This window comes from Dendropsophus ebraccatus, chromosome 7 (genome assembly GCF_027789765.1).
Source record: "Dendropsophus ebraccatus isolate aDenEbr1 chromosome 7, aDenEbr1.pat, whole genome shotgun sequence".
In the NCBI taxonomy this organism is placed as follows: domain Eukaryota; kingdom Metazoa; phylum Chordata; class Amphibia; order Anura; family Hylidae; genus Dendropsophus; species Dendropsophus ebraccatus.
In genome coordinates this window covers 92,345,916-92,368,328 of record NC_091460.1, presented here as the reverse complement: position 1 = coordinate 92,368,328, position 22,413 = coordinate 92,345,916, and the positions used below count along the sequence as shown (strand labels likewise).

The 22,413-nt window shown below is 43.7% G+C and overlaps 1 protein-coding gene and 1 long non-coding RNA gene across 3 annotated transcripts in view; one reads left to right on the top strand and one right to left on the bottom strand.

Moving 5' to 3' along the window:
- Nucleotides 1–22,413, top strand: part of ADGRL3 (adhesion G protein-coupled receptor L3) — a 643,814-nt gene that overhangs the window by 493,041 nt on the left and 128,360 nt on the right. For both annotated transcript variants that reach the window (XM_069977905.1, XM_069977904.1), the window contains exon 11: nt 1,596–1,634. In XM_069977905.1, coding sequence (XP_069834006.1) covers nt 1,596–1,634 — 39 coding nt within the window. The remainder of the gene's footprint in view (nt 1–1,595; nt 1,635–22,413) is intronic.
- LOC138797573 (uncharacterized) lies at nt 13,605–16,020 on the bottom strand. The gene is made up of 2 exons (XR_011363951.1): nt 14,774–16,020; nt 13,605–14,718 (listed from the first exon to the last, which is right to left on the bottom strand). It is a non-coding gene; the product is annotated as an uncharacterized lncRNA (long non-coding RNA).

The following is a 22,413-nucleotide window of genomic DNA, read 5'->3' as shown; positions in this document are numbered from 1 at the left end:
TGTATATATGTATCCTCTATGTACTCCTGTGTATGTTTCCTCCTGTATAGTTGTTACCTGGCTTCTTATAGAACACCATCTTCTCTGTCTTCAGACTCCTTTAGCCAAGACGCAGGAGTGACAGCTGGTAGTAGAGAGTGGCTGGAGGAAGAATACCACCTGCTGCCAAAACAGTGACTGGCAGAGCAGTTTGCTTTCAACTATAAGCCTTTAACACTTTTAAGTAAAAGCATAGGGGTCAGCTCAGGGGCGCAGGGCTTGGTGTCACGGGGGGAGGAGCGGGCTTCAGCGGACACCCTCTTTAGGTGGAGACTGAAGAGATCCTGGGTGGTAAGTGGCTGCGGTGCGGCCCTGAGGCTTTCAACCAGCTATCAGCAGCGACGGCGTGTTCCTATAATACTGGTACTGGGGGAAGACTGGCCCGGGGAGGGGGCAATTGCCCCTTTGCCCCTGCTACCTACTCTGGTTTCACATGAGGGCAATTCTGAGTCACTACTTCTATTAGAGACTAAAGCCTCACCCCGACCCCTGTGGGTAGAATCATTTGAATGGACATCATCATACATTCCTCTCAGTCGAGAGTTAGAATGACAGGTGATGGGGGTCATATCGGCAGCCCCTCAATGTAATTGCAATAATAAGTGATCAGCCCCCCACAGCCAGTATTTTGAAGGCCTGCTTGCCTGCCATTGTAGCTCATTCAGTACAGCCTGCCAGACATTCTATACTATCAAAGCACTGATTTAACTCATAAACAATTGATCTACATAACTATCATAATTATTACTTATAAAAGTAAAAAATTTTTAAAAGCCAATAAATAAAATAAAAGTTATATAGGTTACATATCCTTGTAGTTTTACTGACTTGAGGAACATACTGTAGATTCCCAAATGCAAGACCTATGGTTTAAAAACACAAGGAGGGCAAAATAAAAGCGCAAACATGAAACTTGGCTCAGTCCTTAAGGGGTTAAACAATGAAAAAGATTGGAAAAAAATCTTTCTACCCTAAAATGGTACACATTAAAAATGATTTCCAGTGATCTGTAATTTTAGATTGTGGGTGGTCTGTATGCTGGGACCTCCCATGCTTCAAGAATGGCCCTTGACTCCTTTGTTTTGAATTGACCAGAGTACAATACTTGACCTTTAGCAGCTCCTTACATGATGAGTGGAACAGTGTAGTTGATTCACCAATCCATTCAAAACACGGCAGTCCTTAGGGCCCCACATTCAAGATTGCAGGGAGTCCCAGCAGTTGGATATCTGCAATGTAAAATGTATCCTCTAATACGGAATCCCCCTTTAGGGGTTTAAATATAGGAGTTGTCAACTATGATTTTCAGTGGATAAATACTGTAGGTGCACTGACACATTCCACCGGAATTTATACTGAAAAGACCCTTCTTGTGTAAAGTCCCACACATTCTCAATCACTAAATTTTAACACAAAACACTATAGGAACATACTACAATATAACTGTAAAGCTCCCCCCGAGGTTTTTTCTTTTTAAGTTTGATGCAATATAATATAAACATGTAAAAAAGTAATTTTTACAGCTAATTTTAATACATTTTCGTTTTTTTTAACAGCTACAGAAGAGAGAACGTTCATGCAGAGCATATGTCCAGGTATAAATTTTATATAATTTTTTATCTTGTCTTTTAGGCTATGTTCACACAATGTATTTTTTCCGACAAGAACAGCTGTTGTTGCCATTTAAAGGGGTTGTCTAGCGAAAATCTTTTTCTTTCAAGTCAGCTGGTTTCAGAAAGTTATATAGATTTGTAATTTACTTCTATTTAAAAATCTCAAGTCTTCCCATACTTATTAGCTGCTGTGTGTCCTGCAGGAAATGTTGTTTTCTTTTCAGTCTAGCACAGTGCTCTCTGCTGACATCTTTGTCTGAGACAGAAACTGTCCAGAGCAGTAGCGAATCCCCATAGAAAACCTTTCCTGCTCTAGACAGTTCCTGTCTCGGACAGAGATGTCAGCAGAGAGCACTGTGTCAGACTGAAAAGAAAACAACATTTCCTGCAGGACATACAGCAGCTGATAAGTATGGGAAGACTTTAGATTTTTAAAGGAGAACACCGTACCAAACTATTTTTTAATATGTTATTACATAAGCAAAGTTAGACAAACTCCTAATATACGCTAATTATGAGGAATGCACATATAGTGCTATTTCCCTCAATTTACTAGATGAGCTAGGCTTCAATTTCTCTAAAAAAAAAAAAACATGACGCCATGACTCCCTAGTCTATACCTGCAGGATCCAGGAGGCGGCACAGTATACTACACTGAACAGGACTTCTGATGGGATCAGGCGGCCGGGGGGGGGGGGGTATTGTTTGGGGGCTTTGGGGCATGATTGCACTATGGGTTTTTGTCAGAGGAGGGTTGGGGGTTGTGGGGGACAGGTAGCTGAATTTTGGGTACAAAAGCACAGGAATGACCATTACATGTCATTTCTACCTATACTGCGAGAAATTGAAGCCTGCCTGTTCTTGTAAATTGAGGGAAATAGCACTATACTGTATGTGCATTCCCCGTAATTAGTGTATAATAGGAGTTGTCTAAGTTTGCTTATGTAATAACATAAAAAAATAGTTTTTTTACTGTATTTAAATCAATGAAAACAATGAAAGTTGTTATTAGAGTGTATTGAACAATGGCAATTGTTTTATACGGCCGTGGAAATAATCGGTATGTCAATTATTTCCGGCCGCTATTGCGAACAACAGCAGTTGTCTGAAATAGTTCACACACTGACTTCTTTTACAACGGACGTTCTTTACATTAAAGTCAATGCTTAATTGATTAAAAGGCACACCCAAACAGGCACACCCAAACAGGCGCAGTAATAACAGAATGCAGCATCGACCAGAGTAACATGTTAAACAGCAGCCATTGCTTGACACTGCAAACAACGGCTATTTCAAACAACGGCCGCTGTTTTACCAGCGTGTGAACATAACCTTAATGTTATTTTAACTTATGTTGCAATAATATTTGTATTGAAGTTGAACTCCAGATCTGGATAAATTACTGATTATTTAAATGTTTATGGAAAGTTATATAGAAGTGTCCATATGATTTTTAAATTAGACAGAGATCCAAATTGTTGTAAAATAGTATCTGGAGAAGGTTTCTTGGGTTAGTGATCAGGAGTAGTAGGTTGTCTGCAAAAGCAGCTGCAAGATGGGTGCGAGATCCAACCAGCAAACCCTTAATTTAGGGATGGTCCGAACAGAGTTCGTACGGAGTTCGTACGAACCCGAACCATCCGCAATGATTACCGTTGTCTGCCCGCTCCATGCAGCGGGCGGATCCAGCGGGAGGAACGCCTGGAAAACTGGGATACAGCCATAGCCATAGGCTGTATCCCAGTTTTCCAGGCGATCCTCCCGCTGTATCCGCCCGCTGCATGGAGCGGGCAGACAGCGGTAATCCGATGCCGAGTGTTCGGGTTCAGCCGAACCCGAACCTCGGCGGGTTTGGACCATCCCTACCTTAATTATAGCATCTTATGGTGCGTTTACACAGGCAGATTTATCTGACAGATTTTTGAAGCCAAAGCCAGGAGCAGACCATAAACAGGGAACGGGTCATAAAGGAAAGACTGAGATTTCTCCTCTTTTCAAATCCATTCCTGGCTTTGGCTTCCAAAATCTGTCAGATAAATCTACCTGTGTAAACGCATCATTAAGGTCCATTTAAGCCCCTATTACACGGGGCGACATAGAGGAGCAAACGAGCGCTGTCAGCACTCGCTTGCTCCTCGTTCCCCCCTCACTGCCGGCTCCTCATTCCCTGCTTACACGCGCCGACAGCGTGCAGGGGAGGCCACCGGGAGCTGCGAGGGGACTGCCCGGGTGATCGCTAGATCGTCCAGGCAGCCCATAGAGAATAACCCTGGTCTGCTGCCACTGCTCCTATTCCACGGAGCGACGGCAGCAGATTGCTGCTATCACAGTAACGATCAGCCGACATGGTTCATGTCGGCTAATCGTTGCCTTCTATTGCAAGGGACGTTTATCGGCAGTAACGTCCGATATCGGCTGAATACGGCCAATAATCGTTCCGTGTAATAGGGCCTTTACACAGAAATATTATCTGACAGATTATCTGCCAGAAATCTCAGGAAATCTTTCCTTTATGACCTGATCTCTGTTTATAGTCTGTTTCTGGCTTTGGCTTCAAATGTTTGGCAGATAAACTGTCAGATAATCTTTCTGTGTAAATGGACCCTTATGTGGTGTTGTAATAAAGTTTCCATGACGAAGATAAACAGTGAGGGGGAGAGTGGGCAGCCCTCTCTGATGCCATTTTTTATATCAAAGGTTGGCGCAGGGGCGGATTAACTTTACAATACGCCCTGGGCTTTTCACCAAGCCTGGGCCCCCCCACCCCACTGTAACTATGGCAGCACTAGCCTGGCGTTCATAGTACAGAACAGATAATGTCATGATGTCCTGATTTGTGCAAAATTGTCATTAAAAAACTGTGATTTTTGCAAATCATGGCGGAAGTGTCTTTGGACTCTGTAGAGAAAGGACACAGGCCAGAACGCTCTCTGCAGCGGACCAGTTGGGCCCTGGCCCCTGCCAGGTTCCCAGTCTAAGTTGTGGTATAGACGCAGAACACAAGTACCTAGACATTGTTTCTTCTCAAGTAACTCCACTCAACACTATGCAGTGTTAAACCTTAACTAGAGAGCGCAAGTCAGGGATCATCTTAACCCACACCGTGGACAAGGAGAGACACAGTGCATAGGACAGTATGCATAGAAAGTAAAGGAACTGATCCGGATAGAGCAAAGTTGCTAGAAGCCCATGAACTCTTATCTCGCAGCGCGGATGTAAGCAGGGAACCCTCAACATTTCACTCATCCCAGGTAACAAGGTCTGGGGCTTGTGTCATCCTCCAGGACAGGTCACTCAACACGGGTTTGCAATAGGTGGTGCAAAGACCAAAGAGTCAAAACACAAGCACAAGAATTCTCTCTCCTCTTAAAGGACAAGTGCCATGAAAAACTTTTTCCCAGTAATTGAAGCACATTACAAAGTTATATAACTGTGTAATATGCTTCAATCACCTATCTGCCTCCCTTCCCTGTCTTTTCCCCCCTCCACCCCCCCCCACCAGGAAGTGTCCTGACTCACACAGACCTGATTACTGTCCTCACCGTCACCAGGCAGCTCCTTCTTGTGAGGATGAGTCATCAGCAGGAGGGCTGCTCTAGGTCCTGTTACACCAGCCTCCCCCTCCCCCTCCTTGTCAGGTGACTCTGCTTGCTCAGCTTATCTTCTCTAGTGACATGACTCCTTCACTGAGTCCACGCAGCAGGAGAGAGGGTATGAGGGGAGGGGGGAGCTGCCTATGTGCCGGAGTCAGTCTGAGGGAAGATAAGCAAGTGAGATGTGACAAGTGATGGCTTGCAGTTGTTCAGCCAATGGGAGCTGAGCAAGCCTGTCACCTGACAAGGCAGGGGACGGGGAGGCTAGTGTAACAGGAGAAGGAGCTGAGAGAAGAGCTTGGTGACGGTGACGACAGTAATCAGGTCTGTGTGAGTCAGGACACTTCCTGGTGGAGGGGGGAAAAGACAGGGAAGGGAGGCAGATAGGTGATTGAAGCACATTACACAGTTATATAACTTTGTAATGTGCTTCAATTACTGGGAAAAAATTTTTCATGGCACTTGTCCTTTAAAGGGAACCTGTCACCCCCCGTGCCGGGGTGACAGGCTCCCGACCCCCCGTTAGAGCCCCATATACTTACCTAATCCCGCCGGGTCCCGCTTCTGGAGGTGGTCGGGTGAGGGAGATCTCAGCCGCTGCAGCCCGGTGCGCGCGCGCTGAGAGATGAGTCCAACGCTCATAGAGAATGACGGAGCGCTGGACTCTCGTGTCATTCTCTATGGGTGTTGGACTCATCTCTCAGCGCGCGCGCCGGGCTGCAGCGACTGAGATCTCCCTCACCCGACCACCTCCAGAAGCGGGACCCGGCGGGATTAGGTAAGTATATGGGGCTCTAACGGGGAGGTCGGGAGCCTGTCACCCCGGCACGGAGGGTGACAGGTTCCCTTTAAGTATTCTTCTATTTCTACCTCCGGAGTTTCGGCAGAGCACAGTACTACTTGGGGTTGGGACTCTCTTGACATCCTCCTCTCTACTCCTCTAAATCTCTCTTCTACTTCTCAACATGCAACCCACTCAGCACGACTGTTCCACTCTTTCCACTCTCAATACAGATCTGGATCCTAAAGTATTAAGTATCTTATTAGTATCTTATTAAGTGTAAAGTATTGTATCAAGGCAAAGCTGTATTATCTACTGCCTACCTCAAGTATCTTCAGAGTAAACAAGATTATTTTTATGCTAAAGAGACTCTGTGATTTCTCGTCAAGCACCGACACAGTCACTACTCCACTCCGGACCACCGTGATAAGTACCCAAGGGACCCCGCAACAGCCCGGCAGGTCACTGACCAAAGGGGAACAAGGTATAACCGGCCCATTAAAATAAAAGCAGTTGTGCCACCATACCTGTGTGCCCAACCGGCACTAGTGTCATGACAGATTACCATCACTGGGCAAGGCTATATCTCGGCCAACCACCATAAAGCTGGCATCACAGCTAATCATCTGACAAGTGACCAGCCATACCTCCTCCACACCGGGGGTGGTCACCACATATAGTGTAATTTTACGACACCTACACAGATGCTGTATGGCACACACAGAGCCTTAAAGTTAACAGACAGAATCTAATGTGGGAGGGTGGCGGTGCCATTTTAGAGAAGTCTGTACCCATTACTTTGGAAAGTAATATTTGCAGCTGGAAGTTATCAAGTTATCAAGCAGCAAATAGAGCCAGCCTGGAGGAGTGGCAACACAGCACAGCGCCCCATGACCCCTCCAGCAAGTGGCAGTGCAGACGAGACATCCCCCATGTGTCCTACCTACCTCCCCTCCCCTTGTGAAGTCGACACGAGCTGGCACCAGAGGCCTGCATCCCCCAAACACCCCCCCCCCCCCCCCCCCCACACACACACACACTTGTGACACCAACCGAGCAGGAGCCAGAGGTCCCGGCTTGCCCCCACCCCAAAACACCGACCAAGCAGGAGCCAGAGGCCCACAGCAACCCAAAGCCACCAACGCCCTCCCTCCCTTCCCCATGACACTGACCAAGCAAGAGCCAGAAGCTGTCTTCCCTGCCAACAGCCGTCCGACTTCCTCATCAGCTTAAGGGAGTCTGATCACAGCGGCTGCAGTACCAGGGACACCATGACCCTGAAAAGGAATCAGTCACAGAATGGTGAGAGGTCAGTGTCCTCACAGTACAGGTCATGATGCTATGTAGATAGTTAAGTCGGCTGCCGCTACATGTCTGTGGGAATTACAAGTCAGTCTATCTCCTGACTCTCTGCATCCGTTATGTGTACTACTACTCCCATCATCATTGTAAGGCGCTGTTTACATAGGCTTCAGGGGGCACATTCATTGTAGACTAGCATTAAAGTATCAGGGATTGAAGCCTGAGACATATGTTTTGTGATCCACATGGTAAAAATCCACAGAGTGCCCCCAATAGTGATCAACCACTCTGTGCTCCTAAAGTAGTGATGCCCTCTATATGCCCTCCTGTATAGTAGTGATGCCCCCTGAAGTCAAGTAGTGAAGCTGTCTGTATGAGTGTTATAGGGATTAGCAAATTAACAGTAGTAGCGAAGCAGCAGCTGAGGTGTGTTAAGAGTTTCTGCAGCAGCTGAGGTGTATTATTAGGTTCTGCAGCAGCTGAGGTGTATTATGATGATCTGCAGCAGCTGAAGTATAGTATGAGGTTTTGCTGCAGCTGAGGTATAGTACGATGTCCAGCAGGTAAAGAGAGATGTTGTTATCCCCTGTAACCTGTATTCCCTTTCTTCGGCAGCTGAGTTGTAGTATGAGGTTCTGCAGCAGCTATGGTACAGTAGTATACTTGAGTTTGGCAGGTACGGCTGGGCTGTAGGTGTTCATTGTGGGAGAGCATGCTTTGAGGTGAGCGTGGTAAATCTTGTTGTGATTAGACCGGGCTGTTGCTGGTAAGTGTCGGAGAGCGTACTTTCAGGGGACTGTGCAGTTGGTCGTGAGTAAGGGCTCTATTACATGGCCCGATCCCTAATGTACTGAGCCTGTTACACAGCTTGATAATTGTGCTCTATCTATCTATCGTTAGCGATGTCTGTGAAGCCCTTGCTGTATATAGTAAATAATAAATTATATATGTTACTTCTCCACGTTCCCTGCTGTTCTTCTCACTTCTGTTAGCTTCTAGATTTTTTGTGCCGCAGCTGGAATTTCAGAGACTTATCTCTGAAGTGACAGGTTGACCAGCTAACCACTGACCGAGATGGGACAACACTGTGGCCAGAATTGGTTGAGTGGCCTGTCACTTTAAAGACCAGTATAGAAGCTTTATTGACGGGAGCAGGCAGATGTGATAAGAGCACTGGCGAACACGGAGAGGTATGTATTTAGTTTATTATTTTTCTTACACTGTCATCAGCCATCGGCTGCACGTCACTATCGCACGTAGTCATGCGCGGTTGGTGGACAATGATTTTCAGGCTGAAGCAATAGACAAGATCAGCCGATGACCGTTGCCTTTTTACACGAAGCAATAATCTACAATCGGCCTGATACAGCAGATCGCTCCATGTAATAGGGTTCTAAGGGAAATCGGTTGTGAAGTAACCGAGTGGTTTCTGGTAAGTTTTGGAGAGTGTGCTTAGAGGTGACCAGGCAGGTGGTGCAGTGCATCGTTCACATACCAGGAGTTCTACTTGGTGTCTATTGTGACAAAATGGAGATAGTAGTGTTAAGGTTAAATTTATATGTTGACCTCTCTCTATGGAGAGAAGCCAAAAACCCAGGTAAAGGATGGTTTTTTAATTATATCTAGAGTTGGAATCCTGCAGTATTACCAGCTCGTTACTTATACGTCATGGACACAGATAAGACAATGTATCATGATTATAAGCCTGGAGAAAATGGCCCAAGTTTTATTATGGTAATCACATTTTATAGACAGATAAAATATAGGGTGGTAACAAATGCTAATAAGGCATAGATGAGGCGGTGCTAGTGATTTAGATATTCAGTCATGCGCAATGGCATCTATATTAGTATTCATTATTATTATTCAAAAAGGTTAGAACAATACATTCTCTGCAATGATACTTTCACATTATTCCCACTGTCGCAGACAGGCAACTTTCCTCTGAGAACGGCCTTGGACGCTGATAAACATGTCTCTGAGGGAAATAGTTCTTGAGACAAAACATTCTTTCTAGTGTCCATATCAGAAGTTTTCCAAGGTAAGAAATGGTCCAACTATAAGTTAACCCTATCAGGGACTCTCTAATGTGCTGGAGCTTCTGAGCAAGAGGCCTATATATATGTGTATTCATATAGGTACGGTGCAGGTAGGTAAAATCGCATCGCTGGCCTTATCATTCCCCCATTTGACATCCGTGGAGCATGGATATGGTTCATCACTGGTGGTTGGGTCGTAGCCGGAGGTTTTAAGGACTCTACCCTCAGTCGCAGGTTGATCAAGGGACCACAGGTGAAAACATCCTCCAAGTACTAGTACAGCATCCAACCTCCAGAAATGTCCAGGCGGCACAGATTCAAGAGAACCGATAAGAGAAAGAAAGCATAGTAACGTTAGTCTCTTATATGAGGGTGAAGCTTCTTCCTGTTTGTCGAGGTTTTACACGAGAGAAAATACACATGAACACTTTTACTGAAAAACAGATCAGTATTATGCATAAGACCACTTGGAAGAGACCCTGAAGGACTCCTATTAGTTTATGGGCATCACCATAGGATAGACAAAAATAGTACCATACGTTTTATTGAAAGTTATAGATGGCGGAACAAACTTACAGCAGATGTGGTAGTAAGATCTGCAATAACCGAAAGAAAATACTAAACAATGGGCGAGTCTGTATAGTATACATCAATATACAGCTTAGTTACAACAAAACAAATAAAAGCTTATTATCAATACCCAAACTAATATATGTATATGACAAATACCTCTCCGGATTTTATCAAAATAACCAAACCTTATTGTCTCATCACTCCTGTCCCTAAGATTTGTCCCTAATCTTGACTACAGATGTAGCCCCCTTCTCTAGGTCCCTTTACCGTAGGACTGCTTTAAAGGTAAGACAATCCTCCGTCCCGAACCTAACTAGTCTCCTGTCACTCCTACGTCTCCCTGTGACACTGAGTGATCAGACAATAAGTTCTTCACTGTATATAACAGATGTGACTCTATCACAAGGACTCTACCACTTTGGTATCATGTGGGTATTGGAAAGTCACAAAAACTAACTTTAAAAAGTTTCTGAAAATAAAAAGTTTAGATGTGAACAAATCTTATCTCATGGCAAAAGCAAAAATAAAAAGTTGATTGACACATAAACCAAAAACAGCATAACAGGTGAATGCAATAAAATCTCCACAATGTGACCTACTATGTAACCTCTAGATTCACTTATAATAACCAATTAGTGAATTCACAATCTTCAGTACCGGATTCTAAAAATTTCCACTTCTTTTTAGTCTTTTTACTTCATTTTGTACCTAGAAAACGTCTTTATGATTAGATCACACAGGACTAATGACTGGTCGCATGGTCACATCTCTTCCTGTACATAATCATATAGTATTATACATACACCAATAATATGAAGTGACTGGGCGCTTATTACCGATATAATATTTGGATCCTACTGAATTGTCTCTTGTCTGACTGAGATCATCATATATTACACATAAGATAACCACCATAGAAATAACAGCAAAGTGTTAACGATACATCACCTAAGGTTTCAAAGCCTTTTTATGAGAATAATATATATCATATGATCCTTTTTGTAATAGTAGCATTGGTATGGATCCTTTATCCTTAAACCCATCTTTTGACTGACAGGCCTCTTTACAGACACTTGGATTCTTGGCCTCAGTTATATCGCTTCTTTTAAGGCCACTAATATCACCTCAGACATTGGCTTTGTCGTCTCCCATAGTTTTGGCTGACCTGTAAAGAAGACACCAATACAGACAAGGACATACCTGTATAGGCCACCTGTGGCAGGTGGATGACGTCCACTTACATTCCCTAAAACAGGCAGGAAGATGACAGACTATGCAGACAGGCACTTTACGGTGTTACTTACAGTAGGTTATGACAGGTGTAGATAATACAGCCCTACACAACCCTCTTTGCTATATTTGTTGTCCCCTGGGCCGCCCAATGTGAGGATACTACACCACATTACACATGGCTTCCTTCTGCTGGTTTTGTCAGATAACTTACAGTGGGATACAAGGCAGGCGGCAAACACAGTTACTTACTGTCTGACTGCCATCTTTACCCAGTACCTCTTCTCCATCCGCTGGTCTCACAGCTTGTTGCTGATTGTCTCTGGAAAAGACTTAAAAACAAACAGATCCACATCTCCTCCTCCACCTGTACACTATGTACGGTTACCTCAGGAAGAGACTGGAAACATCTCCCCATTCCCTTGTACGCTTTGTACGCTGTTACCTTGGGAAGAGCACAGAAACCACCGCATCACCAGCTTTATCCATCATCCATCACCCTTTTTGGCATCAGGGTTTGTCTGCGTGAACGTTGCGTCAGCCGCTCTATGGCAGCTTTTTGGTAAGCCCAGGGACCAAACAAATCTCTAATTTGCCAATTAACCCATAATGGTGGGCTTCATATAGACATCTGCACAGTTACCTTCAACCATCCTACATGTCTCAGTGATTGTCCTCACCTCCAGCTTATAGCAGGAGCGGTTTCTGCAGTGGAACGTCACGCTGCATGGCGGTCACCATATATCCTTGCGTCTTGTGTCATCCATCTTTGAAAAGTCTGGGATAATCTACAATGAAAACTTTTAAACTTTCATTAATATTTGGGCTTTCAATTACATTTTCATCTTTCACAATTTAAAATATCAAACACAATAAGTAATAAAAACATCCTTATTCAAAAATAAAAAATTTGTACGGTGTTTAAAAAAATTTAAAACATCAAAATTGGCTACTCCATCAAAATGGGCTGCTCCCATTTCCATTCACCTCTATCCCCTCCCCCATTTGAATCTACATCAAGAGGCAACAGAGATGCTAGATTCAATGCACTTAACACAAAATATATATATATTGGGGGGGCATAAGGCGTGCAGACTGGAGCCATGGACATGGGTTTGGTTTTTACTAGGGATAAAAGTACATATATATTCATGAGCTAAGTTTGCTATAATCATCACAAAACTGTTAACCCTAAAAATAAAAACATTAAAAAAATAATTAAACATTGTACACTCGTCCCATATTAACCTTCTTTTGATAAAAAAAAATTAAATAAATCCACTGAAATGAATATTCCTTCAATACGCTGCTCTTATCAGTAAGCAGAACGCTCTGGGCTTCACTTCTAACCTTGAGCAGTGAGCAGTAAAATCATAGATACAAGAGTTAAAACTTCTTGGAAGTTTTTATTTATTTTTTTTTCTAACATCCTTGAAGTTACAGAAGATATCAGCGCTGTGCTCTTATGCACCAGACTGTAACCTTGGACAGTGGCACACATACTTATAACTTAGTAGGAAAAAAAAACAATTTGCGTAGAACTTATTAGGATAGATGTGTACACATATATACACATATATATATAAAGACTTGTTAAATAAAGTTACATAGAAATATATATATTTTACTGTAGTAAACTACTTCTTCTTTGAAATATCATACGTTGGGGACACACACTTAAAGAAAATCTGCTTACAATATATATTGGGATACATATATATACCTACAACATACTTTTTAAATACAAATGTGTAAGTTACAGTAATAAGTTACTACAGGCTCCTTATACCATTGGGTTCTTAATAAGTGCACAAAATTCTGCGTTTGATCTTTACCAATTATCACTTTTCTCTTGACATTCCTAATAAAACGTACTTTTTCTCTCTGACTCCTACTGACACTTCCGTATAACAATCTTATACAATAATAGGTCTACTAGACCTGATTCCTTCAAACAGTCTTATTGCTTTTCCCTCCAACAAACCTTTGTCTAACTTTCTTCACCATCAGGTAATAATATTCATTAATAAATGTGCAAAACAGTTGTTAGACTCTATCGGAGAGTCCTGTGCCCGCCCCCTCAGTGACACTAAGCAGTATGGGCGGAGGACAGAAATGCCAGGAGTTAAAATGGCCACCGGACTAGATAACCGGATATAAGGGTGTTGGCTTAGGGCATGGTTTTGAGACGTCACAATTATAATACAGACGTGGATGATATGTGGGAGTGGTTGGCTTTCCGTCGCCATCTTTGAGGGCTGATTACAGAAAAGTGGCGTACACAAATAAGCAAATGTTCCACGGTCGGGACAACAGAAAATGATCAACATTTTGTAACACGTAACATACTTCTAAAGGGGAACACCAGCTTAGTAAGACTGGCTGAAATACAGTATAATGTAGGAGCGTACATTACATTACACAACAGCTCTGATTCTTTTTTTTTTTTCTAATGCTGCTTGCATGTGATCTGCAGCCCTCAGAGCTGGTTGATGGCCTTGTACAAAACATAACAAATAACACACAAAAAAAACTTTGTATGCTGCTTCACTACGCAGCATTAATTAACCTCTTTTCAGCTCTCTCAGTACTGTATCTAGCAATGAGCTGGACTGTTCTCCTTGTCTGAGTACGTGGCATTGTACTTAGACACTTACATGGCACTATACACTATTTGAGGTTAGGCTGCCCACCTCCACAAAGGCATTGGTCTTACTATCAGGTCAGGGGCACTTTAAATCAAAGTAACTACTTCAACAGCCGACCAAGGGGAAGATTCCTGCAGAACATAGGGTCTATACGCCACCATTGGACGTAGGTTGGCTTTTCGCAGGATCTGGGGTTTGTATACAGATATAAACTGGGTACAATGGTGTAACATAATGATGTGGCTTGGGTCTGCCACACACACTACAATATTCTGTCTTATCTAGAAATTGTTGGTCACCGGCACATGACATGTCCACCCAGCTGGACCTGTGCTTCCCACCCATTATCCTGAATGTTTTCCTTCTGTCTGACCCTCTGGCTCTCATCTATCTACTCCACACCCTCCCCTCTTAGAACTCTAATCCTTGATTCCCCCTTAGGGATAGTACTTCGATTAACCCCTAAGATTCCTGGAAATTCCAAGGACCCATTTGCCCTGCATGTTACATGTAGGTCTGGTTACCTACCCACAAGGCAAAAATAAGTGTGCACAGGAGTGTAAGGGGTTTCCCAAGTGTTGGTCAGAGAGCCAGAGGTTGGTGGGGCTAAGGCATGTATCTGCCTTCATATCAAACCTCCTAAAGATCTGTTCTAGATCTTGCACTGCATCTTCTCATGCCCATCGCTAACTATATCTTTCTTAGCTTCACATCAGCTTCACATAAACTTCTTGTGGAGACTGGGGATCCCTTCTTTTAGAGAATAACTGTCTCATCCTTGCTCAGCTAATCCCTAGGTAGCGTATTGGGGAACGAAACCTAAACCTTAGGTTTTAACAAGCACAGCCGCTATAGGCCCAGCCGTCACAGTGACACACTATGGCGACGCACTACAGCAACCTTGCTATAGGCCCAGCCGTCACAGTGACACACTATGGCGACGCACTACAGCAACCTACTGTCCCTCGTTGCTAATTCCTCCTAGGGGGCAAGGGGGTATTTCACAGATCTTCTGACCTGCTCTCTACCACAGTACAAGCACAAATAATGGATCAATACAAGTATTGTTCCCGCTGCTCGAGACAGATATCACTTATCAGGAACCCGTTCACTCCAAAAGTTATGCGCCTGCTGTCTGTGACCTCGCAGCTGTTCTCGATGCCATGCTGTATTACAAGGGTTAAGAATTAATCACAGCCTCCCCGTAAGGACGCAGAAGTGAATAAGTTCGGCAATCCCTTTTCTTAATTCAGCATAAATACAGCAACAGCTTATCTCAATCACACAACAGTTTGCGACGGCAATGCAGCACTTTAACCTTGTCCTATCCTGGGTTACAGAGTTCTTTGTCTAACAAATAGACTCAGCTTTACAAACATATATAGAGAACACAGGTGTGACGGGAATCTGATTAGATCCGTTCCCCTGAGGCGCAGATAGTACGTAAGAAAGGAAAGTCTTTCTTACCTGGCCAGTTATATCTGCGCGTCCGATGACGGATAAATCACCACATCCCGTCAGTCTGCGTTCTAGTTTGCAAGCGGCTGAGTCCCTGCCAAGGGCGCCAAATGTTAAGGTTAAATTTATATGTTGACCTCTCTCTATGGAGAGAAGCCAAAAACCCAGGTAAAGGATGGTTTTTTAATTATATCTAGAGTTGGAATCCTGCAGTATTACCAGCTCGTTACTTATACGTCATGGACACAGATAAGACAATGTATCATGATTATAAGCCTGGAGAAAATGGCCCAAGTTTTATTATGGTAATCACATTTTATAGACAGATAAAATATAGGGTGGTAACAAATGCTAATAAGGCATAGATGAGGCGGTGCTAGTGATTTAGATATTCAGTCATGCGCAATGGCATCTATATTAGTATTCATTATTATTATTCAAAAAGGTTAGAACAATACATTCTCTGCAATGATACTTTCACATTATTCCCACTGTCGCAGACAGGCAACTTTCCTCTGAGAACGGCCTTGGACGCTGATAAACATGTCTCTGAGGGAAATAGTTCTTGAGACAAAACATTCTTTCTAGTGTCCATATCAGAAGTTTTCCAAGGTAAGAAATGGTCCAACTATAAGTTAACCCTATCAGGGACTCTCTAATGTGCTGGAGCTTCTGAGCAAGAGGCCTATATATATGTGTAGTCATATAGGTACGGTGCAGGTAGGTAAAATCGCATCGCTGGCCTTATCAGTAGTCAGTGGAGCAAATAGGGGATGACAGAACTACAACCAAAAGAGAGCTGAACAATACAGTTGCTACTACCTGCCAGCAGGACAGAGTATGCAGAAGAATTTCACAGGGGCAACGGTGAAAAATCAGCTTCTAGATTTTCTGTGCCTAAAAGACTACATGGACATCAAATCTGTTTTCAATCACATATTTTTTAAAAGCAATTATTTTACTCTTCTGTTAACGAGGCAAGAGTTTTATGTGTATCCTCCAGAAGCAATACACCTTTTAATTACTGACATGGCACACATTATTGCTAGATTGGTCTCTAATAGAGATGAGCGAACCTCGAGCATGCTCGAGTCCATCCGAACTCGATCGTTCGGCTTTGATTAGCTGGGGCTGCTGAAGTTGGATAAAGCTCTAAGGTTGTCTGGAAAACATATATACAGCCTATGACTATATCCATGTTTTCCACATAGCCTTATGGCTTTATCCAACTTCAGCAGCCACCGCCAATCAAATGCCGAACGATGGGGTTTGGATGGACTCGAGCATGCTCGAGGTTCGCTCATCTCTAGTCTCTAATATTCTACCTTAAAAAAGCTTGAAACACATGTACTTTTCAGTAACACATTTTTATGTTGTAACATGTTTTTATTTTATATACTTGCCCTTATATTGTCACACTTTATTTCAACATTGTGTTGCATTATTACCTAGAAATTTGTATCCACCACACTTTGCCAATATTTTACACTTGTATGAGTGTATTGAGCTGTCTGCATGAGTGTGCAAGTATGAGCTATCTGTCTGTATGAATGTGTACTGCCTGTAGTTTGCTTGGCCATCATCTTTTCAGCCACATGTATTTGAGCTCTGCTCAAGGTGTCTGGAAAAGCTGGACACAGGTGACGTTTTGCAGGATTGTAGCCAGATTTTCCAGACACCCAGAGCAGAGCTCAGATGCAGCACAGCAAGCACCGAGCACAGCAAAGTACTTCACTACTACTGTAAATTTGCTCATGCCTAATGTACAGGCCTGATCTGTCTGTATGAGTGTAACAACAATACTAGGTGCATGCAGGGCATGAGAGAAGTGAGAAGTGCGGGAGGTGAGTGCAGGCGGGTGAGCTGTATGAGTTTCTGAGGTTCGGCAGCAGCTGACGTGTGTTATGATGTTCTGCTGCTTCTGAAGTGTAATGTGATGTTCTGCAACAGCTGACGTGTATTATGAAGTTGACTTGGGACATGCTGCATAGCAATACACATAATATCACCTTTCCCCTCTTTGTTTCCCTGTGAAAAGAGGAGGGAGAACTCAATGTCACAGCAGTTGAGCAGGGACAGCCTCTTTTTTCAGCAGCCGTATTTGAGGTTGCTGTATTCCTGCTGGAGCTCCCCCTTGAGGCCATCATTGGGAAATATAAAAAATTAGATAGTTCCTGTATGTCCAGTAGTGGATTATAATGTCCGTTTCAAGCAGTAGCCCGTGGCCCTGAGGTCACCATGGTCACCCAAACAGACTTATACTTTCAGTGATGTATTGTCTCCTGGCTACAATTCTGCCATGATTTGTAAAAAATTGCTGTTCTTGCTGTTTCACAAATCAGGGCATCATGACATTATCTATCTTGTACTATGAGCACAACGCTAGTGCTGCCATAGTTACAGTGGGGTGGGGGGCCCAGGCTTCGCGAACAGCCCAGGGCCTAAGATAAAGTTAATCCGCCCCTGCTGATGTCCGACGTACTACGACCGAGTATGAAACCAGATTGGTTAACATGCATAAGGGAGTGGATAACTTTGTTTGCAAAGATTTTGGTGAGCAATTTATAGTCCGAATTAAGAAAGAATATAGGGCGGCAGAAGACGGGGTTCTTATCCTGTTTGGGGATAAGAACAATTACGGCTCTATATGAGGAGTCAGGAAAGGAATTCAAAAAAGGAGTGAATTACTGCCAATAAAGGGGGCAAAAGGACATCCTCCAGAGGCCTTCCCCCTTGCTGCATCATGTAGGACCAGTTCCAACTCTAAAAGTAGCTTATTTGCATCCATAAGTGTCAGCAGAGAGATATTGTCTAGATACCGTAGCTGACATTCTCGTTTGTAGTACATTGCAGTTTAGTTTGGTAGAGGTCTTGGGTAAAATTTGTGAATCTATTAAGAATATCTACACAAGAAGTCAGTATTTCTCCAATCACCACCTCTATCCATAATATAGCTGGGGATGAATTGTCCTGGTGGATAAGTTGAGCTAAGAGACCACTAGACTAGGATTTTTGCATATGGGTTTCCCGAAAGGAACATTATCTGTGGGCTATGCTGTTGTATGTAGGAAAAGACTAAGGACCACTTTTGAGGTGTGCCAATACCCCTAACATTTAGAGAAAACACTTTAAAGGCATAATACGTACTATACAAACTTCCCTGAGAAAGAAAACTGGTAGGCAAGCCACAGGTAACCAGGGGTAGTCAGCATTTCTGATGGCAATACACCAATACACACTTTGACACTTTCCTGCTGACTTTTAGGCTATGTTCACACTACGTATGAGTACGGCCGTAGTTTGTACGCAGCCATACATGTGCGGCTGAAAGTACGGCTGTGGGAAAAATAGACATGCGCCGGATTGCGAACATACGCCCGTAGTACAGTTATGCTTCCCTAGCTTGTTTCGAAGCGATCTGAAACAGGTCATTTACTTGGAAATCTTCGCCCAGCCCAATAAAACTCACAGAACCTTTTGGATCTAAAAATAATGTTCAATTTGGCTGAAGTAAGTACTCCGTACGGGACCGCATGGAAATCCACGGCCGTGACTTGGAACATTTCCGTCCTTAAACAATGGTCTTGTTAATTTTTCACTGCGCCGTATACGATCCCGCCGTAAGCTCATACGTAGTGTGCATTGTGCGGCCGTATATCGTATACTTTCAAGCAACGCATCAACCTCAAAACTATGTGCGTATATTCGCGGTTCGCACTACGGCCGGAAAGATACGTAGTGTGAACATAGCCTCATATTGTATACAACTGCTCATAAAGAATATACTGTGTCAGGGCCACCATAAGGTAACTTATACAGGCCTGCCGCTCCATCTAGTGGCTGCATGAAGGTACTAGAGGTAAGGACCAGCAATGCCATTATGGGAACATCTTGGCAGGACAAGGTGCAATTACATGAGCATGACAAATACAGTAAAGACAGTCCTTAAAGCGTAACTGTCATGTTTTTTTTTTTTATTGCAGAAATCAGTAGTATAAGCGATTTTAAGAAACTCTGTAATAGGTTTCATCAGCCAAAAAAGCCTCCTTCTGTACTCAAAAAGCAATCTCCCAGCCTGCCCCCGACTTCGTATCTGTGCATTATCAGGCAAACACGCCTTCATTACAGAGAAGCCAGTGAAGACGGGCTCTGCTCTCTCCATTGTAAGCCTATGAAGGGGGGAGGGGCTGAGGGAGATGAGGGAGCAGGAAGAGGTGGCATGAAGGTCAGCTGTTTGTAGACTGTCTGGGCACCTAAAACGCTAAATTCAGGTGTCAGAAAGGTCAGTGCTTATCTATGAACTTACTGAGAGAAGATTGCAGGGTGTTGTGCTTAGCAGAAATCCTCTGTGCTCAGTCACTCCTAACAGCCCCTCCCCTCTCCATAGCCACATAATGGAGACAGAAATCCTGCTGCTTCTGCAGTGAGGGGGGAGGCTGGGAGATTGCTTTTTCAGTACAGAAGGAAACTCTTTTGGTTTATAAAACCTATTACAACGTTTCTTAAAATCGCTTGTACTGTTGATATTTAATGTTTTTAGAAAAATGACCCTGAAATGACAGTTACGCTTTAAGCCTAATTATAGTAGAACAAATGCTATAACTTAAAACTTTGCTTGCTGAGCGATCTGCACATAAGAACAATTGCAATACTGGCCATAGTCTTCACACATCCACAAGGTAGCATAGACAACAGTAGGGCCCCACGGATGCCACACAGAGGCAGCAACTCCACTCTTCCAGTATCCTACTGCAAAAGAAATGTCATAGGAAAGCCAGCATTATTGGAGTAATACACAGCATGTAGGGCTGCATTGTAATCTAGGCCATTCACTGTGACCTGAAACTGATGGAAATTATTTTTTTTTTTCTCATTATTGTATCATTTTTAAGGCTATGTTCACACACAGTATTTTTGCTCAGTATTTTGCAGCCAAAACCATTAGATTTCTCCTCTTTTCAAATCCATTCCTGGCTTTGGTCAGATAAATCTCTCTGTGTAAAGGCACCCTTAGAGGGGTTACTAAGTCAATGTAAGAGCTAGCGTGTTTTTTTGCTGCAGAAATTTGTGCAAGAAGAGAAATTGTTTCTTTTAATCTCTCTTTTTTGACCCTTGCACCCAGTGATATTAGAAGGCCTCTCACGACAGTCTTATGTGTTTCCCAAACTGCATGGAGACACCAGGAGTTATGTTTGAGTGAAAGAAAAAGGCAAGGGGGAGATTTATCAAAGGGTGTAAAATTTAGACTGGTGCAAACTACCCACAGCAACCAATCACAGCTCAGCTTTAGGCAGTGCTGAATGGAAAGCTGAGCTGTGATTGGTTGCTGTGGGCAGTTTGCACCAGTCTAAATTTTACACCCTTTGATAAATCTCCCCCAAGGTGTTTCCTAATGGTGTGTTTATTTTCCTGACAGATTTTTGAAGCCAAAGCCAGGAATGGATTTAAGGGGTGGAGAAATCTCAGTCCTTTTTTTATGACCTGTTCCCTGTTTATAGTCTGTTCCTGGCTTTGGCTTTAAAAATCTGTCCAAAAAAATCTCTCTGTCTAAACACACCATAAGTCTTTTTACATAGGAAGGGTTGTCTAGCAGTGTTTCATTAAAGCGACTCTGTACCTACAATCTGTCCCCCCCAAACCACTTGTACCTTCGGATAGCTGTTTTTAATATAAGATCTGTCCTGGGGTCCGTTTGGCAGGTGATGCAGTTATTGTCCTAAAAAACAACTTTTAGGGTATATTCACACGGGCGGGCTCGCAGCAAGATTCTCGCTGCGAGCCCGGCAGGTCCTGGCAGTTCCCATACACTACATACTTGCTGCGGTCTAAACGACCGCAGCGAGTATGTAATTATACCGCCCTTAACCCCTTCTGCTCCCCCGCTGTGTATATACTTTACCTGTCCTCGCTGCACGGGTCCGGCGTCCTGCTCTCCCGCCCGGCCAATCAGTGGCTGCGGCTGGGCAACACACTGATTGGCCGGACAGGAGAGCAAGACGCCGGACCCGTGCAGCGAGGACAGGTAAAGTATATACACAGCGGGGGAGCAGAAGGGGTTAAGGGCGGTATAATTACATACTCGCTGCGGTCGTTTAGACCACAGCAAGTATGTAGTGTATGGGAACTGCCAGGACCTGCCGGGCTCGCAGCGAGATTCGAGCCCGCTGCGAGCCCGCCCGTGTGAATATACCCTTAAACTTAAAGCCCTGTGTCAAACGTCCGTGGCTTGGAGTATCTGTGCCCTAACTTTGCACCACCTCTCCGTTCCTCCTCCCCACCCTCTTCACCATTTTTCCTATTCCTCTGCAGTAAAAACTCCAGCCCATGTGCCGTGCTGACAATCTGCCTGGAGCATTCCCAATGATGAGGAGGGTGGTGAGGAGGGACAGAGAGGCCGTTGGGCACAGGGCTGACAGTTTAAAAGTAGTTTTTTAGGACAATAACTGCATCACCTGCCGAACCGACCCCAGGACAGATCTTGGATTAAAAGCAGCTATCCGAAGGTACAAGCGTTTTTTTTTTTTTTTGGGGGGGGGGGGGGGGGGGTCAGATTGTGGGTACAGAGTCACTTTAAGTTGCCACGTCTCCAGTCTCTCCTAGCAATGTGGAAGGTGTATAGTTGCAGATATAGGGGAGTGATCAGAGTTTTAGGACTTATATCTGCATGTGTGAGGGCTGAGTGTAAACTCTCATAAAGAAATAAATAGTCCAGTCACTGGTGCGTCCCATGTAGGGCTAAGTAGAAAGTGTAATCTATTTCAGTAGGGTGCAATGTCCTCTAAGAGTCTACCACACCTAGTTCTCCTAATCTCTTCTTAAGCCTGGCCAATAACTATAGAAACCCCTCTTGAAGACAAGCTTGTACTGGTGCTGTGAAACCACAAGGAACAATAGCTAGTAGGTAATTTAGGTATACAATCTATTTTAAAACGTGTTTCCTAGAAAAACACAACAGATGCATTGTCTGATTTAAGAAGAGAAAGTATATTAGCCCTTTTGTTGGGTGAATTAAAGCCTTTTACATTATAAGACACTAATCTAATAGAAGTCATTTGTGTACTTTAAGTGTATGGGGAAGGGTGCTGTTAGTCAGAGCAGTACTAAGAAGTGCACTAAGAAAGTGAGAAGGGGAGAGAG